The sequence below is a fragment of the Rana temporaria genome, chromosome 3 (genome assembly GCF_905171775.1).
Source record: "Rana temporaria chromosome 3, aRanTem1.1, whole genome shotgun sequence".
In the NCBI taxonomy this organism is placed as follows: Eukaryota; Metazoa; Chordata; class Amphibia; order Anura; family Ranidae; genus Rana; species Rana temporaria.
Genome location: NC_053491.1, coordinates 17,603,353 through 17,629,531, shown reverse-complemented (window position 1 = coordinate 17,629,531; position 26,179 = coordinate 17,603,353). Strand labels below are relative to the sequence as shown.

Below are 26,179 nucleotides of genomic sequence, written 5' to 3'. Positions count from 1 at the left end.
AAGGAGATTTGTGGATAAGGGTTACCCTGAGAGCAATATTGAGGAGGAAATAGAACGGATTTCATACATAGATAGAACAACTTTAATAAAAGAAAAAATTAGGTCGGCCCAAGAAAATAGGTTTAAGAACTCCTTCTTCACAACATTTTCTATACAGCATAGGCAGATCAAGTCTATCATCCAGAAACACTGGAAGGTATTAAAGAGTGATTCTACATTGGGACCAACCCTCCCAAATGATGCTGCCGTGATCTATAGGGGTGCCATGTCTATGAGAAACCAGATCGCACCCAATGTTCCTGACCCCCCCATTAAACCAACCTTCTTCCCTCTTTCTAAGGGGTATCACCCCTGTAGGAGGTGTAAGGTATGTGTTTATAATGTCCAGAAAAAGAAGTCTGTCAGCTTTAGGTCCACCGTCACTGGGATGGAATTTCCCATAAAACAATTTTCCACATGTGCCACGAGGTATGTGGTATACCTCCTCACCTGCCCTTGTGGAAAACAGTACGTTGGACGTACTATACGGAATTTTTCCACAAGGGCAGGTGAACATATTGCCAAGATACTTAAAGGCTATCCAAAACATACGGTCCCCAGACACTATTTGGAACACCACGACAAAAAAGTGGAAGGGACCATGTTCCAGATTATCGACCATTTTGTCCCCCACTGGCGGGGTGAACCCGCCACTCGTGGCGTGTCAAAGTTGGAGGTGTTCTGGATCTACCAACTTAAGAGTTACACGCCCCATGGCCTCAACGTGGAATGGGACGTGAACTCTTTCATCAATCAATCTTAATAGTCTGATAAATAGTCCAGTACAGCTTCATAAACCCCCTTTCATTAATGGTTTTGACTGAGCTGTCTATGTATTGTATTATATATTTTTTCTGTTTCCCCATGAGTTTTATCCATACACTTGCTAACGCGGTTGTTAGACGTTGCACACTTGTATTCTTGCATGTACACGCCAGCTATGATCTTCCCACCTATGGGACACTGTATACCAGTATTCGTCCGCATAGGAGTTAATGTACTTGTTCCGCAGCGAAGGGTTAACGCTACTGCGCTAAATCCCTTTTCTCCCAATGAATCCTGGGATGCTCACGATGGAACGCACGGCGTCACCAAGTTCTAACGTGGGTGACACGCATGAAGCAGTCACATGGCACCGACACTTCCGTCATTGTGATGGAGTGCACGGCGTCACTACGTCTGGACGTGGGTGACGCGCATGAAGCGGTCACATGATACTAGCGCTTCCGTCATCGCCGGCCCCATGGAAGACCAGTTCAGCAATGGACAGCATTGTGCTGAGCCCTGGACTCGGATTGGACAGCGGGTGCAAGGCGGGGCTATCCACTCACACTCCCTCGCATTGGACAGAGGGATACACGTGAAACAGGAGGAGGAGATTTTTGTGATTACCCCCTACAATTCGTCAGATCCTTGTGGCTCACTTCCGCTGCGTGGAGCGCAGGAAGGGGAACACACAGGCTGTGGAACGCACGCTGGATGGGAACGGCGTGGCATGCATAGACAACAGGTAGGCAATTATGGGGGCTATTTATAGGCGTGTGGAGGTGAAGGAGTCCAGTTCCATGCCCTAGTAGAAGTCTATGAGGACGAAACCGGTCGGCTACACTGGACTCCAATCATTTTCACTACGCCATTTGATCTTGATTCTCTTGATTTGATTTGCTGTGGTGATGTGACCTGCTGTGGTGACCTAAGTGTGGAACTTTTTATCTGTCGGGATTTTTATATACATCTGTACTGTTTGGATTCTCTCTCTGCTGTGGAACATTTTTTATATCTTTTGAGAGATTTTATTAAATTTTTCTACACTATGAGGAGGTGTTCTTTTTCCCTTTTTTCCCTCTGAAACCTGGAGTATTTATTCCACACCATCTCACGGACGCTCCTGGGGCCAATACTTCAATCTCCTTCAGGAACATCAGAATCAGGATTTCTTCCTTCATCGGTGCTGTTGGAGGGTATCTGAGCCCATATAAGCCTTGGAGACCTACCCACCGTACGGTGAGATGTGGGTCAACGGGAGTCGGTAAGAGTATTCATCTTTTAACTTACCAAGGAATGTCCATGAGAAGAGGTTTTTGCCTTTCCGTGTGAAGTGGTGTTGCTTTCTCAACTGAGGGAAATATCTGAACGTAGTCACAAGCTATGAATGTATCATAAAGAACCACCCCCACATATATACATGGGACTTTTTCAATTATAAATTGTATTTGTGGTCACACACTTTTACAGGACTTATTAATTACTTTATTTACCTTTGTTGGTTCACTTATTCATATTTAACCGTGATCATCAGTTGTTTTTTGTTCATGGTATATATGATCTTTTTCCCATCGTGTACCCAGTGAAGTTTTTGGACATATTTCCCTACAGGGTGTCTGTCCATTTGGGGCCACTTTGTGGATAAACAAAATTTTTTCACATAGGTTGGCGCTACATTTTATATTTTTTTAATTTTGTATAAATTTTGTAGTTTGGATGAGAAAACCGCAGATAAACTGGTACAACTTATGTATGAGGATTTGTTTCATCTCTGGGTGTCACCTGAGGCTGGTCACTTCACTGGATATACAGTATGTAAGGTACATGAAGGAACCCTTTAAATAACAATTTCTGGAGCTCCTGCTGGATTTTGCGTCTAATCCCCTTGTGGAGGCTTCCATTTGTGGATGAGCATTTTATGGTTACACAACCAATCACATTGCTACAATCTTTTTTTATATGGACTATAAACTGAAGGACTTATGAATAAATGGTTGTGGAACGAATCATTTGAGTTTCCATTATTTCTTATGGGAAAATTTGCTTTGATATACAAGTGCTTTGGATTACAAGCATGTTTCCGGATCGAATTATGCTCGCAATCCAAGGTAGTAGATTTCAGCAGGGACCAGAAAGTTATATCTAGGGTTCCTCCGTTTTGAAAATGTTGAGAAAAAGTTGCTCTGGAGGAACCCTGGTTGAGAATGAGTGGCCCAGATGCACCTCAGCCGCGCCATGTGCCTGAAAATTATTGTAAAATGTTAGAAATGATGCTACAAAAATTGACTAATTTTCTGCTACATAAGAAATCTTTTTTTAGTGCAATTGATCTGCAGTGATTTAGCGTTCCACTCACTGTCCTGTGTTGCTTAAGTAGGTCGATTCTGTGGAGTTCCATGTGTGGGACATGGGAGGCTCGGCAACGGTGGCTGCGGTGAACCAATGCTTCCTTACCGACAAGGCCTTGTACGTCGTGGTGTGGAACCTGGCCCTGGGGGAGGAGGCGGTGTCCAATCTCCTGTACTGGCTTCTCAATATCGAGGTAAGATGATATTCTACTCGCAGGGGTTGACAAATTTGCTTGGAATCTAGGAGCCAGCTAAAAAAGTTAGGAGCCAGAAAACGCGCCCCGTCCCGACGAGCTTGCGCGCAGAAGCGAACACATACGTGAGCAGCGACCGCATATGTAAACGGTGTTCAAACCACTCATGTGAGGTATCGCCGCGATTGGTAGAGCGAGAGCAATAATTCTAGCTCTAGTCCTCCTTTGTAACTCAAAACATGCAACCTGTAGAGTTTTTTAAACGTCGCCTATGGAGATTTTAAAGGGTAAAAGTTTGACGCCATTCCACGAGCGGACGTAATTTTGAAGCGTGACATGTTGGGTATCAATTTACTCGGCGTAACATTATCTTTCATAATATAAAAAAAAATGGGGATAACTTTACTGTTGTCTTATTTTTTTAATTAAAAAAAGTGTATTTTTTCCCCAAAAAAGTGCGCTTGCAAGACCGCTGCGCAAATACGGCGTGACAGAAAGTATTGCAACGATCGCCATTTTATTCTCTAGGGTGTTAGGATAAAAAATATATATAATGTTTGGGGGTTCTAATTAGAGGGAAGAAGATGGCAGTGAAAATAGTGAAAAATTACATTAGAATTGCTGTTTAACTTGTAATGCTTAACCACTTAAGGACCAGCCCATGTACATATACGTCCACAATATGGCACGTACAGGCACATGGGCGTATGGGTACGTCCTCGCCTATTAGCGGGTGGGGGGTCCGATCGGGACCCCCCCCGCTACATGCGGCGGTCGGGTCCGCTCGGGGAGCGATCCGGGACCACGGCGCGGCTATTTGTTTATAGCCGCTCCGTCGCGATCGCTCCCCGGAGCTGAAGAACGAGGAGAGCCGTGTGTAAACACGGCTTCCCCGTCCTTCACTATGGCGGCGCATCGATCGCGTCATTCCCTTTATAGGGAAGACACGATCGATGACGTCATTCCTACAGCCACACCCCCAAACAGTTGTAAACACATACTAGGTGCACCCTAACTCCTACAGCGCCACCTGTGGTTAACTCCCAAACTGCAACTGTCATTTTCACAATAAAGAATGCAATTTAAATGCATTTTTTGCTGTGAAAATGACAATGGTCCCAAAAATGTGTCAAAATTGTCCGAAGTGTCCGCCATAATGTCGCAGTCACGAAAAAAATTGCTGATCGCCGCCATTAGTAGTAAAAAAAAAATAAAAAATAAAAATGCAATAAAACTATCCCCTATTTTGTAAACACTATAAATTTTGCGCAAACCAATCGATAAACGCTTATTGCGATTTTTTTTACTAAAAATAGGTAGAAGAATACGTATCGGCCTAAACTGAGGAAAAAAAATGTTTTTATATATGTTTTTGGGGGATATTTATTACAGCAAAAAGTAAAAAATATTGCTTTTTTTTCAAAATTGTCGCTCTATTTTTGTTTATAGCGCAAAAACTAAAAACCGCAGATGTGATCAAATACCACCAAAAGAAAGCTCTATTTGTGGGGAAAAAAGGACGCCAATTTTGTTTGGGAGCCACGTCGCACGACCGCGCAATTGTCTGTTAAAGCGACGCAGTCCCGAACTGTAAAAACACCTTGGGTCTTTAGGCTGCATATTGGTCCGGGGCTTAAGTGGTTAACTTGTAATACCAACGGCCACCACCAGATGGCACCAGCTTACACATCTAGTGGTAATAACTTGTAATACCAACTGCTCACCACCAGATGGTGCCAGCTCACAAAATTTTTTTTTTTTTTTTTTTGCCCCCCCCCCCCCAAGCCAAGTCGCCAGGACCCTATTTCTAGTCGCCATGGCGACCTGGCGCCCGGGATTTGTCGAGCCCTGTTCTACTGAATGTGGCATACATGTGTTCTGCCTCCTTTATGTTGATGATGATCATATTATACAAGTAGGGGGATCGAGTGAGTCATTTTGGTGAAGGATTTTGGGGGCCTCTCATCTTTGCTCATTAAACTGCTTAAAGCGGTTGTATAGGCAAACAAAAATGCTGATTAGCTGTGTACATTTACGACCAAGAGCTCTGTGTTGTCTGTACACAGGGAACGATCACTGGGGCAGATTCACAGAGATCGGCGTATCTCTGTGCGGGCGTAACGTATCTCATTTACGTTACCCCGCCGCAAGTTTTTCAGGGCAAGTGCTTTATTCACAAAGCACTTGCCTGTAAAGTTGCGGCGGCGTAGCGTAAATCACCCGGCGGAATTCAAATTCGGCGGGTAGGGGGCGTGTTTCATTTAAATGAAGCGCGTCCCCGCGCCGAACAAACTGCGCATGCGCCGTCCCTAAAAAATCCCAGCGTGCATTGCTCTAAATGACGTCGCAAGGACGTGGACGTAAATTACGTCCAGCACCATTCACAGATGACTTACGCAAACAACGTAATTTTATAAATTTTCGTCGTGGGAACGACGGCCATACTTAAAGCGGGGGTTCACCCTTAGAGGGCACTTTTTCCCCTTAGATGGATGCTCGTTTTCTCTAGGGGAATCGGCTATTTGTATTAAAATATGTGCAGTACTTACCCGTTTACGAGATGCATCTTCTCCGTCGCTTCCGGGTATGGGCTGCGGGAATGGGCGTTCCTTCTTGATTGACAGTCTTCCGAGAGGCTTCCGACGGTCGCATCCATCACGTCACGATTTTCCGAAAGAAGCCGAACGTCGGTGCGCAGGCGCAGTATAGAGCCGCACCGACGTTCGGCTTCTTTCGGCTACGAGTGACGCGATGGATGCGACCGTCGGAAGCCTCTCGGAAGACTGTCAATCAAGAAGGAACGCCCGCTCCCGAAGCCCATACCCGGAAGCGGCGGAGAAGATGCATCTCGAAAACGGGTAAGTACTGCTCATATTTTAATACAAATAGCCGATTCCCCTAGACCGAACGAACAGGAAGCTAAGGGGAGAAAATTTTTTTTTTTATAAATGGGTGAACTCCCGCTTTAACATTGACTGTGCCTCATAGACCCAGGGGCAACTTTACGCCGGGAAAAGCCTAACGTAAACGTCGTAACTTTACTGCGTCGGCCGCGCGTACGTTTGGGAATTCGCGTATCTAGCTAATTTGCATACTCGACAGGGAAATCGACGGAAGCGCCACCTAGCGGGCAAAAAAAAATCGCATTTTAAGATCCGACAGGGTAAGAGACTTACGCCTGTCGGATCTAATGGATATCTATGCGTAACTGATTCTAAGAATCAGTCGCATAGATACGACGGCGCTAGGCAGAGATACGACGGCGTATCTGGAGATGCAGGTTAGGATGAAGGAAAAAAGGTGGGACAGCCGCACTCCAAAAAAACTCCTCCTTTAATTAAAAATCACAAAATACATGCCACAGCAAAAAACAGCACAACAAAAGAAAAGCTGACGTTTCGCACTATGCCTTAGTGCTTCTTCTCAGCTATGAAGAAGCACTAAGGCATAGTGCGAAACGTCAGCTTTTCTTTTGTTGTGCTGTTTTTTGCTGTGGCATGTATTTTGTGATTTTTAATTAAAGGAGGAGTTTTTTTGGAGTGCGGCTGTCCCACCTTTTTTCCTTCATCCTAACCTGCATTTTGATTGCACTGCCTGCACCCTTGGCTCGGACCACAGGAATCAGATTACCTGGTTCTCTTTGAGCGGTTACCCACTCTCTCATTTCATTTTCGGACTTTGTATCTGGAGATGCGCCGTCGTATCTCTTTTGAGAACCTGGGCCTCTTGTGTTTCTCATTCCTGCAAAGCTGGGATGAGAAACTTAGAGATGTGTTAGTAAGAGCAGCGCACTATACACACATTACACATAGGCACACTTTTAAACCAGCAAATATACCATAGTTTGTAGGCACTATGGGCCAGATCCACAGCCAGCCGCCGTAACTTAAAAATTCCCATTTAAGTTACACTGCCGGAAAATTTCTACCTAAGTGCCCGATCCACAAAGCACTTACCTAGAAATTTTCGGCTGTGTAACTTAAATCCGGCCGGCGCAAGGCGTTCCTATTCAAATGGGGCGAGTCCCAATTAAATTATGCGCGCTCCCGCGCCGGCCGTACTTCGCATGCTCACGACGTCATTTTCCCGGCGTGCATTGCGCGGTTTTACGTTACGCCGAGTTTTGTGAATCGCGCCGGGTAAAAAAAGTTGCGCCTGGAAATAAAAAAGATACGGCGGGGAAAAAAAAAAAAAAAATAACAGCGTCGCGGGAAAGAAGGGTCTACTTTTAAAAGGTGTACTAATTTTACACTTTGTAAAAGCAGCCCTAATTTTGCGTTTGCAAACTAAAACTTACGGAGAAAAAACGAAGCTGAAAAGCTTTGTGGATCTCCGTAAGTGCTAATTTGCATACCCGACTCGAAATGCCCCCAGCGGCGGCTGCGGTACTGCATCCTAAGATCCGGCAGTGTAAGTCCCTTACACATGTCGGATCTTCTCCCTATCTATGAGAAACTGATTCTGTGGATCAGTTCCATAGATAGAAACAGGGATACGACGGCGTATCCCTTTTGAGGATCTGGCCCTAAAACTTTCATGCAAACCAATCAATAAACATTTTTTTTTTAAATAAAAAATGTGGCAGAATTCACTTTGGTCAAAATTTATGAAAAAACTAGATTTTTTTTTTATTGGATGTGTTTTATGGCAGAGTTTTTTTTTCTTTAAAATGTTCTGCCTTTTTTCATTTATATCACAAAAAAATAAAAACCGATGATAAAATACCACCAAAAGAAAGCTCTATTTATGTGAAAAAATGTATATAAACTTAGTTTAGCTACAGCAATGCATGACCGCACAATCACCAGTTTAAGTAGCGCAGTGCCAGATAGCAAAAAATGCCCTGGTCATGAAAAGGGGTAAAAACCTTCTGGAGCTTAAAATTTGAACCCCACGGACCAAGACTGGGATGCCATTTAAAGCGGAGGTTCACCCAAAAAACAAGTATATAACATTACATTCTGTATACCTCAAACATGTACAGCGGGGATATGCAATTAGCGGACCTCCAGCTGTTGCAGAACTACAATTCCCATGAGGCATAGCAAGACTCTGACAGCCACAAGCATGACACCAGAGTCAGAAGCATGATGGGACTTGTAGTTTTGCAACAGATGGAGGTCCGCTAATTGCTTATCCCTGATGTACAGTATGCTGTTTTTTTTTGTTTTTTTTTGGGGGGGGTGTACATACGGTATTATCGCTTTTTTTCACCTGGCTTCCAGGTACTAGCTCCCGCGGGAGTAGGCGTTCTTATGCAGTGGCGCAATGTCCTCTGGGTCTTCGCCCAGAAGATTGACGTGCCTGACAAAAAAAAAAACCCCGGCGGTTAAGGCGCGTCACGAGTTTCCGAAACTAGCCGAACTGCGAGTCGGCTCTATACGGCGCTATACGGAGCCTGCGCACCGACTAGGAGCCGTGTAGAGCTGACTGTGCAGGCGCCGTATAGAGCCGACTCGCAGTTCGGCTAGTTACGGAAACTCGTGATGCGCCTTATCCGCCGGGGTGAAGTTTTTGTCAGGCACATCAATCATCTTGGCGAAGTCCCAGAGGACATTGCGCCACTGCATAGGAACGCCTACTCCCGCGGGAGCTAGTACCCGGAAGCCAGGTGAAAAATAGCGATAATACCGTATGTACCCCCCCCCCCCCCCCAAAAAAAAAAAAACGGCATACTGTACATGTTTGAGGTATACAGAATGTAATGTTATATACTTGTTTTTTGGGTGAACCTCCGCTTTAAGTTCATGTAAAGGCAGGTGTCCCAATACTTTTGACAATATAGAACTTTGGAATGAAAATCATTGACTCTTTTGTGGCATCATCGAATGCTGTGACAATTTTTTTTTTTTTTTCAGAATTGCATATGAATGTTTGAATAAAAATCTAACAGTGTATGGGAAGCTTTAATTGACAATTTTATCTCCCAAAGCCCTCAGACTATCTTATCTAGAATCTGCACTTTGGTGATGGCTCACATGCATTTATTATTATTATTTATGCCGTTTCTTTCCAGGCAAAAGCACCAAATTCTGTGGTCTTAGTGGTGGGGACACACCTCGACTTCATAGAGACCAAGTTCCGTTTGGAGAGAATAGCCACTCTCCGTGCCTACGTGTTGGCTCTTTGCCGTTCTCCGTCAGGGTCCAGGGCTACAGGGTTTCCTGATATAACCTTCAAACACTTACAGTGAGTATTGTCTGCTTTTCTTTTTTTTTTCCTCTTTTCATTGACTGGAGGTGCAAGTTCACCTTTTCAGAAAAAATTAATAGGTGACCCAACGCCGTACACCCACCCCAACCCTCCAGTCCCCACTGTACTTACCTCCGTGGGTGATTAACTGTCAGTGCCCATGAAGCTACTGTAGCAATCCCAGGATTTGAAATCCATGCTCCCCTTTTTGCAGGGCTTCAAGGATGGATCAGAGCAATTTTGGTTGGTCAACGCTGGCACAGAGAATCGCTCTGATCTGTCCTGGACGTGCTGCAGAAAGTGGGAGAAGAGCAAAGATTTCAAATCCCCGGAGTCATAGGTGTGCACAGCCTTTGGCATTAGGGTGTGCACCCCAAAGCTCAAACGCACTCTACCGATCACTCATGATGTTTATTCAGAAAGGGAAGGGGCTAGTAAATGGCATATTTACTGGCCCCTTCCCCCACTCATCCTAAAACATCCACAGCAACAACCGGTGAGAGAGGGGGGAAGCAGGCAGTGCTGTGGGGGGAAGGAGGGGGAGCCAGGTCAGTAGGGGGAATATGTTCTGCACAGGGTGATTAGGGTGTGCCTGGCACACCCTGTGCGCACGCCTATGCCCGGAGTGTTACACCGGCTGTCTGGGCACTGACAGATAATCATCCATGGAGGTACAGCGAGGACCAAGGAGGATGTAGGGTGTTCACTTTTTTTTTTTCCTGAAATGTAGAATTAACCCTTTAAAAGAGAAGTATGGGTTTCTTAACTGCTTGCCACCCATCGTACGACTATATACGTCGGCAGAATGGCACGGACAGAAGCGACATTGTGGACGCGCGCGCTCCATGAGTCCGACCGCCGGTCCTGCGGACTCCATGTCCGCCGGGAGTCCCACGATCATCTCACGGTGAGGAAGAAGGGGGGATGATGCTGATGTAAACAAGCATTTCCCCATTCTTCCTAGTGACAGGACACTGGTCACAGCTTCCTGTAATCGGAAGCGGTAATCAGTGCCGTGTCACACACAGCCCATCCCCCCTACAGTTAAAAACACTCCCTAGGACACACTTAACCCCTTTAGTGCCACCTAGTGGTTAACCCCTTCATTGCCAGTGTCATTTTCACAGTAATCGGTGCATTTTTATACCACTGATCGCTGTAAAAATGACTGGTCCCAAAAATGTGTCAAAAGTGTCCAATGTGTCCGACATAAAGTTGCCGTCACGATCAAATCGCTGATCGCCGCCATTACTAGTAAAAAAATATATAATAAAAATGCCATAAAACTATACCCTATTTTTGTACATGCTATAACTTTTACGCAAACCAATCAATATAAGATTATTGCGATTTTTTTTTTTTTTTTTACCAAAAATATGTAGAATACTACATATCGGCCTAAACTGTGGAAAAATCTTGTTTTTTTTTTTTTAATAGATTTTTTGGGGATATTTATTATAGCAAAGAGTAAAAAATATTGCATGTTTAAAAAAAAATTACTCTATTTTTGTTTATAGTGCAAAAAATAAAAACCGCAGAGGTGATCAAATACCACCAAAAGAAAGCTCTATTTGTGGGGAACAAAGGACGCCAATTTTGTTTGGGAGCCACGTCGCACGACTGCGCAATTGTTAGTTAAAGTGACGCAGTGCCGAATCGCAAAAAGTGCTCTGGTCTTTGGCCAGCGAAATGGTCCGGGACTTAAGTGGTTTAAAAAAAAAAATACCGGTACTCACCGAGATGGATGCATAGTCAGCCCGATGCTGCATCTAGCCCCCCCCCCCCCCCCCGCTGCTTCTAAGACTGAGACCTGAGCGATCAAAGACCACTGAATGATCGGTTGTCAGTAGGGATGCACGGATACCATTTTTTTACGACGAGTATCGATACTTTTTTTTTTAGTACTCGCCGATACCAACTACAAATACCTACTGCAACTGTTTTGTTTTCACTTCTAAACTAAAAGTTATTTACAAATTAAATCGTTTTTTTTTTTTTGCTATTTTTCAATGTGAAATGTGTAAATATATGTTAATATATGTAAAAATATTCACTAACAAAATAAACAAAAAAAAGTTGTAATTATTTATAAAATAGACGGGAACAAAAAAAAAGAAAAGCAGTAAAATAATAATTAAATGGAGGAGAATAGGGAGTTAATTAAGGCTGATTAGATAGTAAAATAAGGATTAATAAAGGGTTAAACAGAGGAACTTGGAGACTAATCTAGACTAGAAAAAATTGACTTTTGGCGGCACACGGGTAACGAATATAAAAATCTATAGATATTTATTATAGAGATCTGTATATAAAAAAGTATCAAGACTTATAATATAGTATTACATCAGCATAGGAACCCAACACGTATTCCAATAACAGAAAGAGAAGGGAAAGGGGAGTGTCCCTCCAATGTAATAGGTCTCGTAGCACCCCAAATGGCAGTACACAGGAGAGGCTCTACGGAGGACGCTCTCCTTTCTCTCTCCCCCGGTTGCTTGTAAACTGGACGAATTTAGCTACTATTACCCCTCTCTGGACGAATCATTGGGCAGAGATTGCTATTCCTTGTCCTGCCCAGCTAGTGCATCTGATCTACATTTTTCCATTTGGGGTGCTACGAGACCTATTACATTGGAGGAACCCTCCCCTTTCCCTTCTCTTTCTGCTTACCAGCAGACTGTGTCTGGTTTAACCCTCTACTGCCTTTTTAAAACGATCTCCATGCTCCTGATGAAGCGTTCTCACGCGAAACATGTTGAGCAAAGCAAGAATTAATATCCTGCATACTAGACCCACGTTCAAGGACACAAACCTTATATTTAAATTTATTTTTACTATTTCATGTTTATGTATTCTCATGGTGTGAGTGTACTTGCATTAGTATAAGGTTTTTGGAAGTGTTATTGGAATACGTGTTGGGTTCCTATGCTGATGTAATACTATATTATAAGTCTTGATACTTTTTTATATACAGATCTCTATAATAAATATCTATAGATTTTTATATTCGTTACCCGTGTGCTGCCAAAAGTCAATGGCCCGGATTCACAAAGCACTTGCGCCGACGTATCTCGACATACGCCGCGTAAGTGCACATATGCACCGTCATATCTGTGTGCCGGACTCAGAAACTAAGATACGCCTGAAAATAGGCTTCATCCGACCGACGTAACTTGCCTACGCCGGCGTAGAGTGGGCGCATATTTACGCTGGACGTATTTGGCGCTCCCATTGATTTTCTATTCACATATGCAAATGAGGGAGATACGCTGATTCACGAACGTACGTCCGTCCGACGCAGTGCACGTAAAGTCATTCGTCCGGCGTAAAGTTATGCCCCATAAAGGAGGTGTAACTCAGCAGCATCCATGCAAATGGCTGCACAAGGGAACACAAGCCGACGTATTTTACGTAGTTTTTAGATAGGACGTGAATATGACTAGGCGTAGGTTACGTTCACGCCGTAGGCAGTGATCCGACGTATCTTAGGCAGTTGTTCCGACGTGATTGTGAGCATGCGCACTGAGATGCGCCCACGGGACGGCGAATGCGCAGTTGGCAATACGTATCTGTCTGGCACTCAGCCCATCATTTGCATGGGGTCACGCCTCATTAGCATGGCTCACGCCCACTTCCACTTACGCCGACTTGCGCCTGAGAAACCCAGCGCAGATTTGGGAGGAAGTGCTTTGTGAATTCAGTGCTTGCCTCTCTGCGCTGCGTCGGCGTAGCGTAAAGGAGATACGCTACGGCGGCATAAATATGCGCCAGTGTCTGTGAATCTGAGCCATATTTTTCTAGTCTAGATTAGTCTCCATTTTCACTATACTGGGACGTTGGCACACTTATGCTGAGGCGTTCACAGTAATTAGTCACCCTGTGATGGTAATTAGTCACCCTGTGATGATGCACATCTGAGCAAGTTCCTTTCTTAAACAGAGGTTTGTTGATCCCTTTGATCTGCAGATGAAGAAACAGTAAGATACAAATAAACAATGTTTCTTTTTATTTTAGTGTTTCAGCTTCTGAGCAATGTTAATAAACATTTCCGACTGCTCTTTTTTTTTTTTTTTGAGAGCTCCAATTACTGGACTTCTTTAGCACATCAGCTGTCAACAGGGGAGACCCACTGACGGCTCAAAGAACCGAGCCTGAAAGTATCGGCTTCAGGTAGCGGTGCATTTGCACGAGTACTGATACTAGTTCAAATACTCAGTATCGGCACCGATACTAGTATCGGTGCAATCCTAGTTGTCAGTCTTCAGTGAGCTGAGAGCTCTTGACTGTCAGTCTCTGGCTCTCTTCTCTGCCCCTCCAGCACTCACTGGAGCGCTGGGCTGTGGAGAGGACAGGAGCGGCTAGCTCAGGCTCTCAGCGGATCACTGAGAGGCTGAGCTAGTTGCCAGTCCAGGCATCTAGGTGGATCCCAACATCTGGGATGTTTCCAGAGCCTGGATCAGCTAAAAACAGGTCACAGGAGTAAGGCTTCATGTACACGGGATGTTTTTACAACTGCTCCTAAATGATTAAACTTGACAGATAGTAACCCACGTTCAAAACATCCGTTTTGCCGCATTTACATGCCGCGTTTAGCCGCGTTTGCGTTTAGAAGCGTTTAAAAAAAATATAATTTAATAATTTTTTTTAAATGGCCAAAAACTAAAAATGCCAATAAACGAAACGCTGCTAAACGCGGGTTACCGCGTTTAGTCGCGTTTGGCGTCTGAAACTTGGAAATCTTCTGCGTTTGAACCCAAAGCTCTAATTTGCTCTCCTTGTTAATAGTATATAATTACTCATATTGATGTTTTCTCTTTGCCAGTGAGCTCTCCTGCAGGACGCTTGAAGGTTTGGATGGGTTACGACAACTGATCTTCCATGCGGCTTGTAATATGAAGGACGTGGGCAGCACAATTGGATCCCAGAAACTAGTAGGGAGACTGGTAAATAATCTATGACTTTTTTTAGTGTGGTTGTGTGTACTGGATTTTCTTTTAGTTTGCTCTCCTTTTATCTGCACCTTAAAATATGACAGTCACACATTGAATGGAACTCATCTGGTGATCAAACAAACCGCACCTCAGATCTAAGCCCCTTTCTCTCTAATTCAGGAGTACGATGTGAAAGGCTCAATGACTAGTAGAGTCTCACAAACTGGAGGAAAGATGGGGTTCTGGGTGGGCTGGTTTTATGGTGGCATCTGGTAAAAGACAAGACTGTGAGTGTATTGCGGGCCTGGATTCTAGCATCTCCCTGTGCGTAGAAGAGAACTAATTGTGGATTAAAGCAGTACTCAACAAAAATAACCTAAAAAAGCATAGCTCATACAAGATAAAATAATTCCCTAGCAATACTTTTTTTTGCTGCTTTTCGATGCCCTTAGTTTGATGGGCAGCATCATTCAACTTGCCCGCTCTATGTAATGATTTTGTACAGAGCAGCCCTGGCCCTCCTCTTCTCGGGTCCCCCGCCGGCACTGTCCGCCCCTCTTCTCGGGTCTTGGCGCTGTCCACTCCTCTTCTCGGGTCCCCCGCCGGCACTGTCCGCCCCTCTTCTCGGGTCCCGGCGCTGTCCGCCCCTCTTCTCGGGTCCCGGCGCTGTCCGCCCCTCTTCTCGGGTCCAGGCGCTGTCCGCCCCTTTTCTCGGGTCCCGGCGCTGTCCACTCCTCTTCTCGGGTCCTGGCGCTGTCCGCTCCTCTTCTCGGGTCCCCCGCCGGCACAGTCCGCTTCTCTTCTTGGATCTCCCCGCCGGCGCTGTCCCCTCCTCTTCTCGGGTCCCCCCGCCGGCGCTGTCCCCCCCTCTTCTCGGGTCCCCTGCCGGCACTGTCCGCTCCTCTTCTCTGGTCCCCCCGCCTGCGCTGTCCGCTCCTCTTCTCAGGTCCCCTGCCGGTGCTGTCTGCTTCTCTTCTCGGGTCTCCCCGCCGAAGGCTGTCCGCTCCTCTTCTCAGGGTCCCTCTGCCGGCGCTGTCCGCTCCTCTTCTCGGATCCCCTGCCGGCGCTGTCCGCTCCTCTTCTCGGGTCCCCCCGTCGGCGCTGTCTGCTCCTCTTCTCGGGTCCCCTCGCCGGCGCTGTCTGCTCCTCTTCTCGGGTCCCCCTGCCGGTGCTGTCCCCTCCTCTTCTCGGGTCCCCTGCCGGTGCTGTCCGCTCCCCTTTTTTGGGTCCCCTGCCGGTGCTGTCCGCTCCTTTTCTCGGGTCCCCCCTGCCGACGCTGTCCGCTCCTCTTCTCAGGTCCCCTGCCAGCGCTGTCAGCTCCTCTTCTCAGGTCCCCGCCTGCTCTGTCAGCTCCTCTACTTGGGTCCCCTGCTGGCGCTGTTGGCTCCTCTTCTCAGGTCCCCTGCCGGCGTTGTCCCCTCCTCTTCTCGGGTCCCCCCCTGGCACTGTCCACTCCTCAACCCCTACCGAGTGCCCCCATAGCAAGCCACTTGACACAGTGCTTGGCTCTGCCTTTCTCCCTCAACTAAGGGTGGCCTGGCCATACATTTTGCAATTTTCTTGTTCAATTTCCTTTAGATTTACCTTCAACTATGTAGTGCAAGGCCCTGCCTGGTTGCGTACAAATTGAAAGTGTTTAGGTTTGACCTCATATTATATGGTTTTGGTAAATCCTAAAGGAAAATTGTATAATGTATGGCCAGCCTAAGACGGCAACCAACAGCACAAGGGACACTCTCATTTAATGTAAATACCTCCCCTTGTGCTGATTAATCACTTGCTGACCGCCGCACGCAGATGTACGTCGAAATCATGGCAAGGGCAGGCAATGGGCGTACCTGTACGTCCCTTTTAAATTTCGCCTGCTGCGTGCCTCGTGAGTGTGTTCGCGGGTCCCGGGAACTCGATGTTCCCAGGCGGCCCGCGATTGCGGTCGGCAAATGAAGAACAGGGGGATGCCTTTGTAAACAAGGCATTCCCCTATTCTGCCCAGTGTCACTGATGGTTCCCCCGTGATCGGGAACGGTCATCAGTGACGTGTCACTCCCAAGTACTGACTTAACCCCTGCAGCGCCACCTAGTGGTTAACCCATTCACTTACAGTGACATTTTTACATGAATCGGTGCATTTTTATAGCACTGATCGCTTTAAAAATGACAGCGGTGTCAAAAGTGTCCGATGTGTCCGCCTTAATGTCGCAGTCTCAATAAAAATCGCAGATCGCTGCCATTACTAGTAAAAAAAAAAAATATTAATAAAAATGCCATAAAACTATCCCTTATTTTGTAGATGCTATAACTTTTGCGCAAACCAATCAATAAACGCTTATTGCGATTTCTTTTTTTTTTAAAAAATAGGTAGAAGAATACGTATAGGCCTAAACTGAAAAAAATATTTTATATATATATATATATATATATATATATATATATATATATTTTGGGGATATTTATTATAGCAAAAAGTCAAAAATATTGAATTTTTTTCAAAATTGTCGCTTTATTTTTGTTTATAGCGCAAAAAATAAAAACCGCAGAGGTGATCAAATATAAAAGCTCTACTTGTGGGAAAAGGACATCAATTTTGTTTGGGAGCCACGTCGCACGGCCGCGCAATTGTCAGTTAAAGTGACGCAGGGGGGGGGGGGAGAGGGGAGAGGGACGCCGGGGGGAGGGAAGGGAAGGGAAGGGGAATTTTTTTTTTTTTAGAGGGGGTAGCTGGGGGTTGGGGTGGGTAGGGTAAGGGTGGTCTAGGGGAAAAGGGAGAATACAACGATATATCTATATATAGTGGAAAAGAAGGGGGATTGTGGAGAGCTTGTTAAAGTGGAGGTTCACCCAAAAACTACATTTTTAACATTAGATTGATGCTCGTTTTGTAAAGGGGAATCGGGTGTTTTTTTTTAAATCTAAGCAGTACTTACCGTTTTAGAGATAGATGTTCTCCGCTGCTTCCGGGTATGGTCTTCGGGACTGGGCGTTCCTATTTGATTGACAGGCTTCCGACGATCGCATACAGCGCGTCACGCGCGTCTTTCGGCTACTCGTGACGCGATGTATGTGACCGTCGGAAGCCTGTCAATCAAATAGGAACGCCCAGTCCCGAAGACCATACCCGGAAGCGGCGGAGAACATTGCTCTCTAAAACGGTAAGTACGGCTTCGATTTAAAAAAAAACACCCGATTCTGCTTACCAAAATGAGCCTCGATCTAATGTTAAAAAACATTTTTCGGGTGAACTCCCGCTTTAAGAGCAACAATGTCTGACGAGAAAATGTTAAGAAAGTGTTAAATTGTGTAACAGTTTATGTAAGCTATATATATTTGTAAAAGGAACAATTTAGAATGAAAAAGAGATAAAATAAAGAATTAAAAAAAAAAGTTAAAGCGACGCAGTACCGAATCGCAAAAAGTGGCCTGGTCTTTGGCCAGCGAAATGGTCCGGGGCTGAAGCGGTTAACCACTTAAGAACCCCTTCACGCCCATATACGTCGGCAAGAAAGGCACGGCTGGGCACATCCACGTACATCTACGTGGCTCTTTAAGCCCAGCCGTGGGGGCGTGGGCGCGTGCACGCGACCCGGTCCGAAGCTCCGTGACCGCGGGACTCGCGGACCCGATCGCCACTAGAGTCCCGTGATCGGTCCCCGGAGCTAAAGGAGGAGAGCTGTGTGTAAACACACCTTCCCCGTTCTTCACTGTGGTGCTGACATCGATCGTGTGTTCCCTTTTATAGGGAAACACAATCCATGACGTCACACCTACAGCCACACCCCCCTACAGTTAGAAACACAAATGAGGTCATACATAACCCCATCAGCGCCCCCTTGTGGTTAACTCCCAAACTGCAATTGTCATTTTCACAGTAAACAATGCATTTTTAATGCATTTTTTGCTGTGAAAATGAGAATGGTCCCAAAAATGTGTCAAAATTGTCCGAAGTGTCCGCCATAATGTCGCAGTCACGAAAAAAATCGCTGATCGCCGCCATTAGTAGTAAAAAAAATGTTTTGTATTAAAATGCAATAAAACTATCCCCTTTTTTGTAAACGCTATAAATTTTGCGCAAACCAATCGATAAACGCTTATTGCGATTTTTTTTTTATACCAAAAATAGGTAGAAGAATACGTATCGGCCTAAACTGAGGAAAAAAAATATGTTTTATATATTTTTGGGGGATATTTATTATAGAAAATAGTAAAAAATATTGCATTTTTTTTCAAAATTGTCGCTCTATTTTTGTTTATAGCGCAAAAAATAAAAACCACAGAGGTGATCAAATACCACCAAAAGAAAGCTCTATTTGTGGGAAAAAAACTACTCCATTTTTTTTTGGGAGCAACGTCGCACGACCGCGCAATTGTCAGTTAAAGCGACGCAGTGCCGAATCGCAAAAACTGTCCGGGTCCTTTAGTTGCCTAAAGGTCCGGGTCTTAAGTGGTTAAACAAACAAAAAAAATATATAATATGTATAATATCTATATAGGCTTTAAATTGACTGACTGATTTGAGTTGAGTGAAAGGTTTTTCAATTTTCCACAGATCCCTAGAAGTTACCTGAATCTACAGGAGGCAGTACTGAGGGAGCAGCAGAAACGGGCTTTGGAGGATCAGGTCCAGTACCTGACTGATGAGCAGATTGAACAGATCACCGAACGGAGTCCAGGAAATGATATTCGGGATTACGAGGACATGCAATCTGGTATGACGGATAAGTAATGCAAAAATTTAAATGTAACTCCAGAGTTCTATACAAATATAAAAAAATATATCAGCCATTTTTATATTTCTTGCTACAAAATCTGCATTCATCAATGATTGTTTTTATTGACAAATACATTTTATATTTCCTCTTGACTTGCCAAATTACAACATATAGATTGTATGCAGGCATTACCAAAATCCTCACCTGTACTGTAAAAGACCCCTTACACACAATGGTGACATATTGAATCGCCCGCTGCAAGGATGGATCGCTTTTCAGAGGGTAGTAGAGCAGCAGCTTTCAGGCATTTAGAAGGTGATTCTGCAGCTTTCTTCCTTAAAGGGGTTGGAAACACACATGTTTTTCACCTTAAAGTGGTTGTATACCCTCAGGCTATACTTGCACCTACAGGTAAGACTACATTAAGGCTTACCTGTAGGTGCTTGCAATATCTCCTTAACCACTTGCCGCCCGCCAATGACATATTTTATGTATTGTAGGGGGGGGTCTGTATTGTAGGGGGGGGGGGGTCTGTATTGTAGGGGGGGGTCTGTATTGTAGGGGGGGGGTCTGTATTGTAGGAGGGGGTCTGTATTGTAGGGGGGGTCTGTATTGTAGGGAGTTGTCTGTATTATAGGGAGGTCTGTGTAACATGCAGGGGGTCCAGAACTGTTAGGGGGTGTCTGTGTAACAAACGGTGGGGGGCTGTGTAATGTAAAGGGATCCAGAGGTGCAGGGTGCTGTGTAATGTAAAGGGGTACAGAGTTGCAGGGTGCTATTTAATGTAAAGGGGTCCAGAGGTGCAGGGTGCTGTGTAATGTAAAGGGGTACAGAGTTGCAGGGTGCTATTTAATGTAAAGGGGTCCAGATGTGCAGGGTGCTGTGTAATGTAAAGGGGCCCAGAGGTGCAGGGTGCTGTGTAATGTAAAGGGGGCCAGTGATGCAGGGTGCTGTGTAATGTAAAGGGGTCCAGAGGTGCAGGGTGCTGTGTAATGTAAAGGGGTCCAGAGGTGCAGGGTGCTATGTAATGTAAAGGGGCCCAGAAGTGCAGGGTGCTGTGTAATGTAAAGGGGCCCAGAAGTGCATGGTGCTGTGTAATGTAAAGGGGCTCAGAGGTGCAGGGTGCTGTGTAATGTAAAGGGGCCCAGAAGTGTAGGGTGCTGTGTAATGTAAAGGGGTCCAAAGGTGCAGGGTGCTGTGTAATGTAAAAGGGTCCAGAGGTGCGGTGCTATGTAATGTAAAGGGGTCCAGGGTGCTGTGTAATGTAAAGGGGTCCAGAGGTACAAGGTGCTCCCATCATTAGCCCCCCCCCCCTCCCCGGGCTGCTCAGTCTAAAATGCTCGGGCCTATTTTTTGTCCCAGTCCGGGCCTGGATGTATGCATGGTATATCTAATCCCCGGGCTATTCTATCCTCCTCATGTTGGATTAGCAGGATGAGACCTTCTCTAACCTCATACCGCAAGGTTTTGTTCTTAGACCTGGTTGTTGTCCTTGCATTAAGATTTTCATACCTTATGTCTGCATATCTCTTGCCCTCTTCATGAGCCTTTCGCCTATATGAGTCTCCCCATCTTGGTTTTACTTGTCCTGCCCCCTCTGTTTGGCACTCTACCATTCTTTCCTTTTAACAGTAAGCCTCTGAATCCCCAGACATTCAGATCTTAACACATTTCTTGGTGAGATTCTTGGGCAGCTCAGAGGGTCTTGGCATATAACTTGCCTATTGTGTGTGATTCCCACCAATTTATGGGACTACTTAAGCCCGTAGCCCATACTGTATCCCCCCCAATGAACAAAAATAGAAGACAAGGAATTTTTATGATCACAGTTAAATTCTCTGGTTGAGTTCATTGGGGGAACAGATCCCACACTTTGTTTTTATCTTGTTCGTTTCTGGGTTTCTCCATCCATTATGGGAGGAAAACTTTTTATTGGTGTCCAGTTTTTACAGGCAAGATATATAGCCGAGAGGTCACAGCATGTCCCCCAGTGGACTCGGTGAGAAAGGGATTTTATGGTGAAATCAGTAAACCTCGTAAATGTAGTTCAGAAGGCTGCATTCGTTGTAAACATTTGCTGCAAATCATATTTAATCTTTTTTGAGGAGCTTGCATAGTGTGCTGTATCTAGGGAATGCCTGTGATGCAGCATACAACCCTGTCACTGAACACCTGGTTATACGGCACCTTTTACTCGTGGTGACATGTTATCAATTAAAGTGGCGTTCCACCCATAAATATAACATTACATCAGTAGTTTTAAAAAAATGTCATTAGTCCTTTAAGAAAAATTTTTTTTTTTTTTTAGATGCCTTCAAAGTGTTGTTGCTAGGCAGAATAGTTAATCTTCCCTCTTCCTGCACCTAGGTGCTTAATGCTTCCTAACCTACACCGCACAGACTCCTGGGAATGTAGTGGGTGTAACTTTCCAGGAGTCTGTGCACTCCCCAGTCTCGAAGAATCATGTGACTTGGACAGCACAGGTGCTGAAACCTGATCTTAAACCTATTACACTGCTTGTGCAGCACTGAGCATGTGCGAGATCTGCAAGGCTGAAATCCAGGAAGTCATACAGTCTGGCTTCATGATGCCCACACTTAAGATGGCCCCAGTCAATTTCTTTTTTATAAAGTGTCTAAATGCTGTAACAACCTAACAAAACGGACCTTAGTTTACAGACTAACTTTACTAGAATACATTAAGCTTGTGTATTACAGGGGTATTTATATTTAAAAAGTGAAATTGTGGCCGGAACTCCGCTTTAACCACTTCCATACCGGGCACTCCCCTCCCTCCTACATGTGATAATCATCATTTTTTTGCTAAAAAATTTGAACCCCCAAACATTATATATATATGTGTGTATGTGTATATATATATATATATATATATATAATGTGTATTCCCTGCACAGTCTTTAAAGTGTTTTTTTAATTTATTTTTTAACCACTTAAGCCCCGGACCATATTGCTGGTCAAAGACCAGAGCACTTTTTGCGATTCGGCACTGCGTCGCTTTAACTGACAATTGCGCAGTCGTGCGATGTGGCTCCCAAACAAAATTGGCGTCCTTTTTTTTCCCCACAAATAGAGATTTCTTTTGGTGGTATTTGATCACCTCTGCGGTTTTTCGTTTTCTGCGCTATAAACAAAAATAGAGCGACAACTTTGAAAAAAATGAATATTTTTTACTTTCTGCTATAATAAATATCCCCCATAAATATATAAAAAAAATGTTTTTTTCCTCAGTTTAGGCCGATACATATTCTTCTACATATTTTTGGTAAAAAAATCGCAATAAGCGTTTATTGGTTTGCGCAAAATTTATAGCGTTTACAAAATAGGGGATAGTTTTATTGCATTTTTATTAATTTTTTTTTTACTACTAATGGTGGCGATCAGCGATTTTTTTCGTGACTGCGACATTATGGCGGACACTTCGGACACTTTTGACACATTTTTGGGACCATTGTCATTTTCACAGCAAAAAATGCATTTAAAATGCATTGTTTATTGTGGAAATGACAGTTGCAGTTTGGGAGTTAACCACAAGGGGGCACTGAAGGAGTTATGTTTCACCTAGTGTGTGTTTACAACTGTAGGGGGGTGTGGCTGTAGGAGTGACATCATTGATTGTGTTCCCTATAAAAGGGATGACACGATCGATGCAGCCGCCAAAGTGAAGCACGGGGAAGCTGTTTACACGCGACTCTCCGCGTTCTTCAGCTCCGGGGACCGATCGCGGGACTCCAGCGGCGATCGGGTCCGCGAGTCCCGCAGCTTCGGACCAGGTAACTCCGAGAGGGGAGGACATGTAAACTGACCATGCTAACTTCTTCCAAGCTTGGCGTGGTCAGATTGCAACAGAAAGCAAAAGAGGCAAGCATGATCACCAGGTATTGCTAAGAAAGCCAACAAATAAAATCTTAATAGGCTACACATACATGGAATAAAAAATGTGGGGTTAGCGTACACTTTAACCACTTAAGGACCTTGCCTGTTTTTCAGACTTGGTGTTTACAAGTTTAAAACATGTTTTTTTTTGCTAGAAAATTACTTGGAACCCCCAAACATTATATATTGTTTTTTTTTTTCTAACACCCTAGAGAATAAAATGGCTGTCATTGCATTACTTTTTGTCACACCGTATTGGCGCAGCGGTCTAACGAGCGCACTTTTTTTTTGGAAAATTCACTTTTTTGAATTAAAAAATAAGACAACAGTAAAGTTAGCCCAATACATTTTTTTATATTGTGAAAGATAATGTTACGCCAAGTAAAATGATACCCAACATGTCACGCTTCAAAATTACGCCCGCTCGTGGAATGGCGTCAAACTTTTACCCTTAAAAATCTCCAATGGCGACATTTAAAAAATTCTATAGGTTGCATCTTTTGAGTTACAGAGGAGGTCTTGGGCTAAAATTATTACTCTCGCTGTACTGATTGCGGCGATAGCTCACTTGTGCGGTTTGAACACCGTTTTCATATGCGGGCGCTACTCACGTATGCGTTCACTTCAGCCCAAGCTTGTCTGGACGGGGCACTTTAAAACATTTTTTTGTTTTCTTATTTATTTTACTTGATTTTATTTATTTTTACACTGTTTTAAAAAAATAAATAAAAATTGTGTCACTTTTATTCCTATTACAAGGAATGTAAACATCCCTTGTAATAGAAAAAAGCATGACAGGTCCTCTTAAATATGAGATAAGGGGTCAAAAAGACCTCACATCTCATATTTACACTAAAATGCAATAAAAAAAATTAAAAAAAATGTGTCATTTGATAAAATTACAACAAAAAAAATTTGCCTTTTAAGAAGCATGGGCGGCAGTGACGTTTTGACGCTGCTTCCGCCCTGCTATGGTATGGAGACGGGTGGGGACCATCTTCCCCTCACTCGTATCCATGCCACAGAGGACCAGATCGCCTCCGCCGCTTCCGACGGCTCCGGTAAGTGGTGGAGGGCGCGGGAGAGTGGCTGGAGGGGGGGTCCCTCTCCCGTCGGCGATAACGATGATCTTGAGTCGAATCCGCCGCGGAGACCACCATTATCGTTTTACAGGACCGGCCACGGAAAAGATGGATATTAAAGTGCCGACGTATATGTACGTGAGCCGGTCCTTAAAGCGGGAGTTCACTCATTTATTTATTTTTTGATCTTCTCCCCTTAGATTCCTGCTCGTTCGGTCTAGGGGAATCAGCTAGTTGTTTTAAAATATGAGCAGTACTTACCGTTTTCGAGATGCATCTTCTCCGTCGCTTCCGGGTATGGGTCTTCGGGAGCGGGCGTTCCTTCTTGATTGACAGTCTTCCGAGAGGCTTCCGACGGTCGCATCCATCGCGTCACGATTTTCCGAAAGAAGCCGAACGTCGGTGCGGCTCTATACTGCGCCTGCGCACCGACGTTCGGCTTCTTTCGGAAAATCGTGACGCGATGGATGCGACCGTCGGAAGCCTCTCGGAAGACTGTCAATCAACATAGGAACGCCCAGTCCCGCAGCCCATACCCGGAAGCGGCGGAGAAGATGCATCGCGTAAACGGTAAGTACGGATCATATTTTAAAACATCTAGCCGATTCCCCTAGACAAAACGAGCATGAAGCTAAGGGGAAAAAGTCATATATACGGGTGAACCTCCGATTTAAGTGGTTAAACACTGCATATGATGAAGATGTTTATATCCACAGTAAAACTTTCTACAATTCTATTAATGGATCTCGTATTTTATTTGCTTTTAATAAAAGAATTCTGTATTCCTTACAGCCATTGGATTTCTGATAGAGACGGGCACACTGCTTCACTTCCCAGACACCAGCCACGGACTGCGCAACCTCTATTTCCTAGATCCAGTCTGGTTGTCTGAATGCCTGGAGAGGATCATCAACATTAAGAGCTCCAAGTCTGTGGTCAGGAATGGGGTCATTAAAGCCGAGGACCTTCGGATGCTGCTGGTCGGCACTGGATTCGCTAAGCAGACTGAGGAGCAGTACTTTCAGTTCCTGGCAAAGTTTGAGATCGCTCTTCCAGTGGCCAATAACAGGTTAAAACAATAATTATCTGCAATTATTTCTACCATTTTTAGCCAATAGGCTTGGTTGTTATACAGTTCAAATCGCTTCCTAAAGGGAAAAAGTTCCCCCTTATGGGACTTTATAGCGGAGCTCCACCCTAAAGTGGAACTCCCGCTGATCGGATCCCTCTCCCCCCTCCGGTGTCACATTTGACACCTTTCAGGGGGAGGCAGGTATTTGCACCCACTTCCGGCCACACAGTCTCGGGCAGACTGCGGGCATGACGTCACCTCCCGCCCCCCCCCCCCGTTGTGTTCTGAAGAACACTCGGCTCCCAGTACACAGCGGGAGCCAATCGGCAGGTGTATCGCGACTCGCGCATGTGCCATAGGGAACCGGGCAGTGAAGCCGGAGCGCTTCACTTCCTGGTTCCCTCACTGAGGATGGCGGGGGGGTTCAGCAGAGTGACGAGCGATCGCTCGTCCTTTGCTGTGGACGGCGCTGGACTCCAGGACAGGTAAGTGTCTTAATATTAAAATTCAGCAGCTGCAGTATTTGTAGCTGCTGGCTTTTAATATTTTTTTTTCCAGCGAGCATCCGCTTTAACCACTTCCATACCGGGCCTATTCTGGCACTTCTCGCAATAATTGTTTAAACGCCTTTTTTGGGGGGGGGGGGGGGGAAACGGTTTCATGTATTAAAAAATAACAAAACGGTAAAGTTAGCCCAATTGTTTTGTATAATGTGAAAGATGATGTTACGCCGAGTAAATAGATACCTAAGACCCCTTTCCTCCCGTGAGGATCCGTACAATTCTCATCCGCTTGCTCAGTGGGAATGGCTCCACTGATCCCTGCTGAGCCAGCAGATGACAGGGCGGTCCCGGCACACTGTGCAGGGACCGCCCTGTCAGATCTCCGCTCTCCACTGTGGGGGGATCGGATGAACACGGACCGTCTGTCTGTGTTCCTCCGATCCGCAGACGGATG

The 26,179-nt window shown here is 45.0% G+C and overlaps 1 protein-coding gene across 1 annotated transcript in view; it reads left to right on the top strand.

Moving 5' to 3' along the window:
- The window catches only part of LRRK1 (leucine rich repeat kinase 1), a 305,999-nt gene that overhangs the window by 197,546 nt on the left and 82,274 nt on the right, over positions 1 to 26,179 (top strand). Inside the window, exons 16-20 of the mRNA XM_040342319.1 lie at positions 3,182 to 3,346; positions 9,363 to 9,535; positions 14,361 to 14,481; positions 19,013 to 19,172; positions 24,943 to 25,219. Coding sequence (XP_040198253.1) covers positions 3,182 to 3,346; positions 9,363 to 9,535; positions 14,361 to 14,481; positions 19,013 to 19,172; positions 24,943 to 25,219 — 896 coding nt within the window. The remainder of the gene's footprint in view (positions 1 to 3,181; positions 3,347 to 9,362; positions 9,536 to 14,360; positions 14,482 to 19,012; positions 19,173 to 24,942; positions 25,220 to 26,179) is intronic.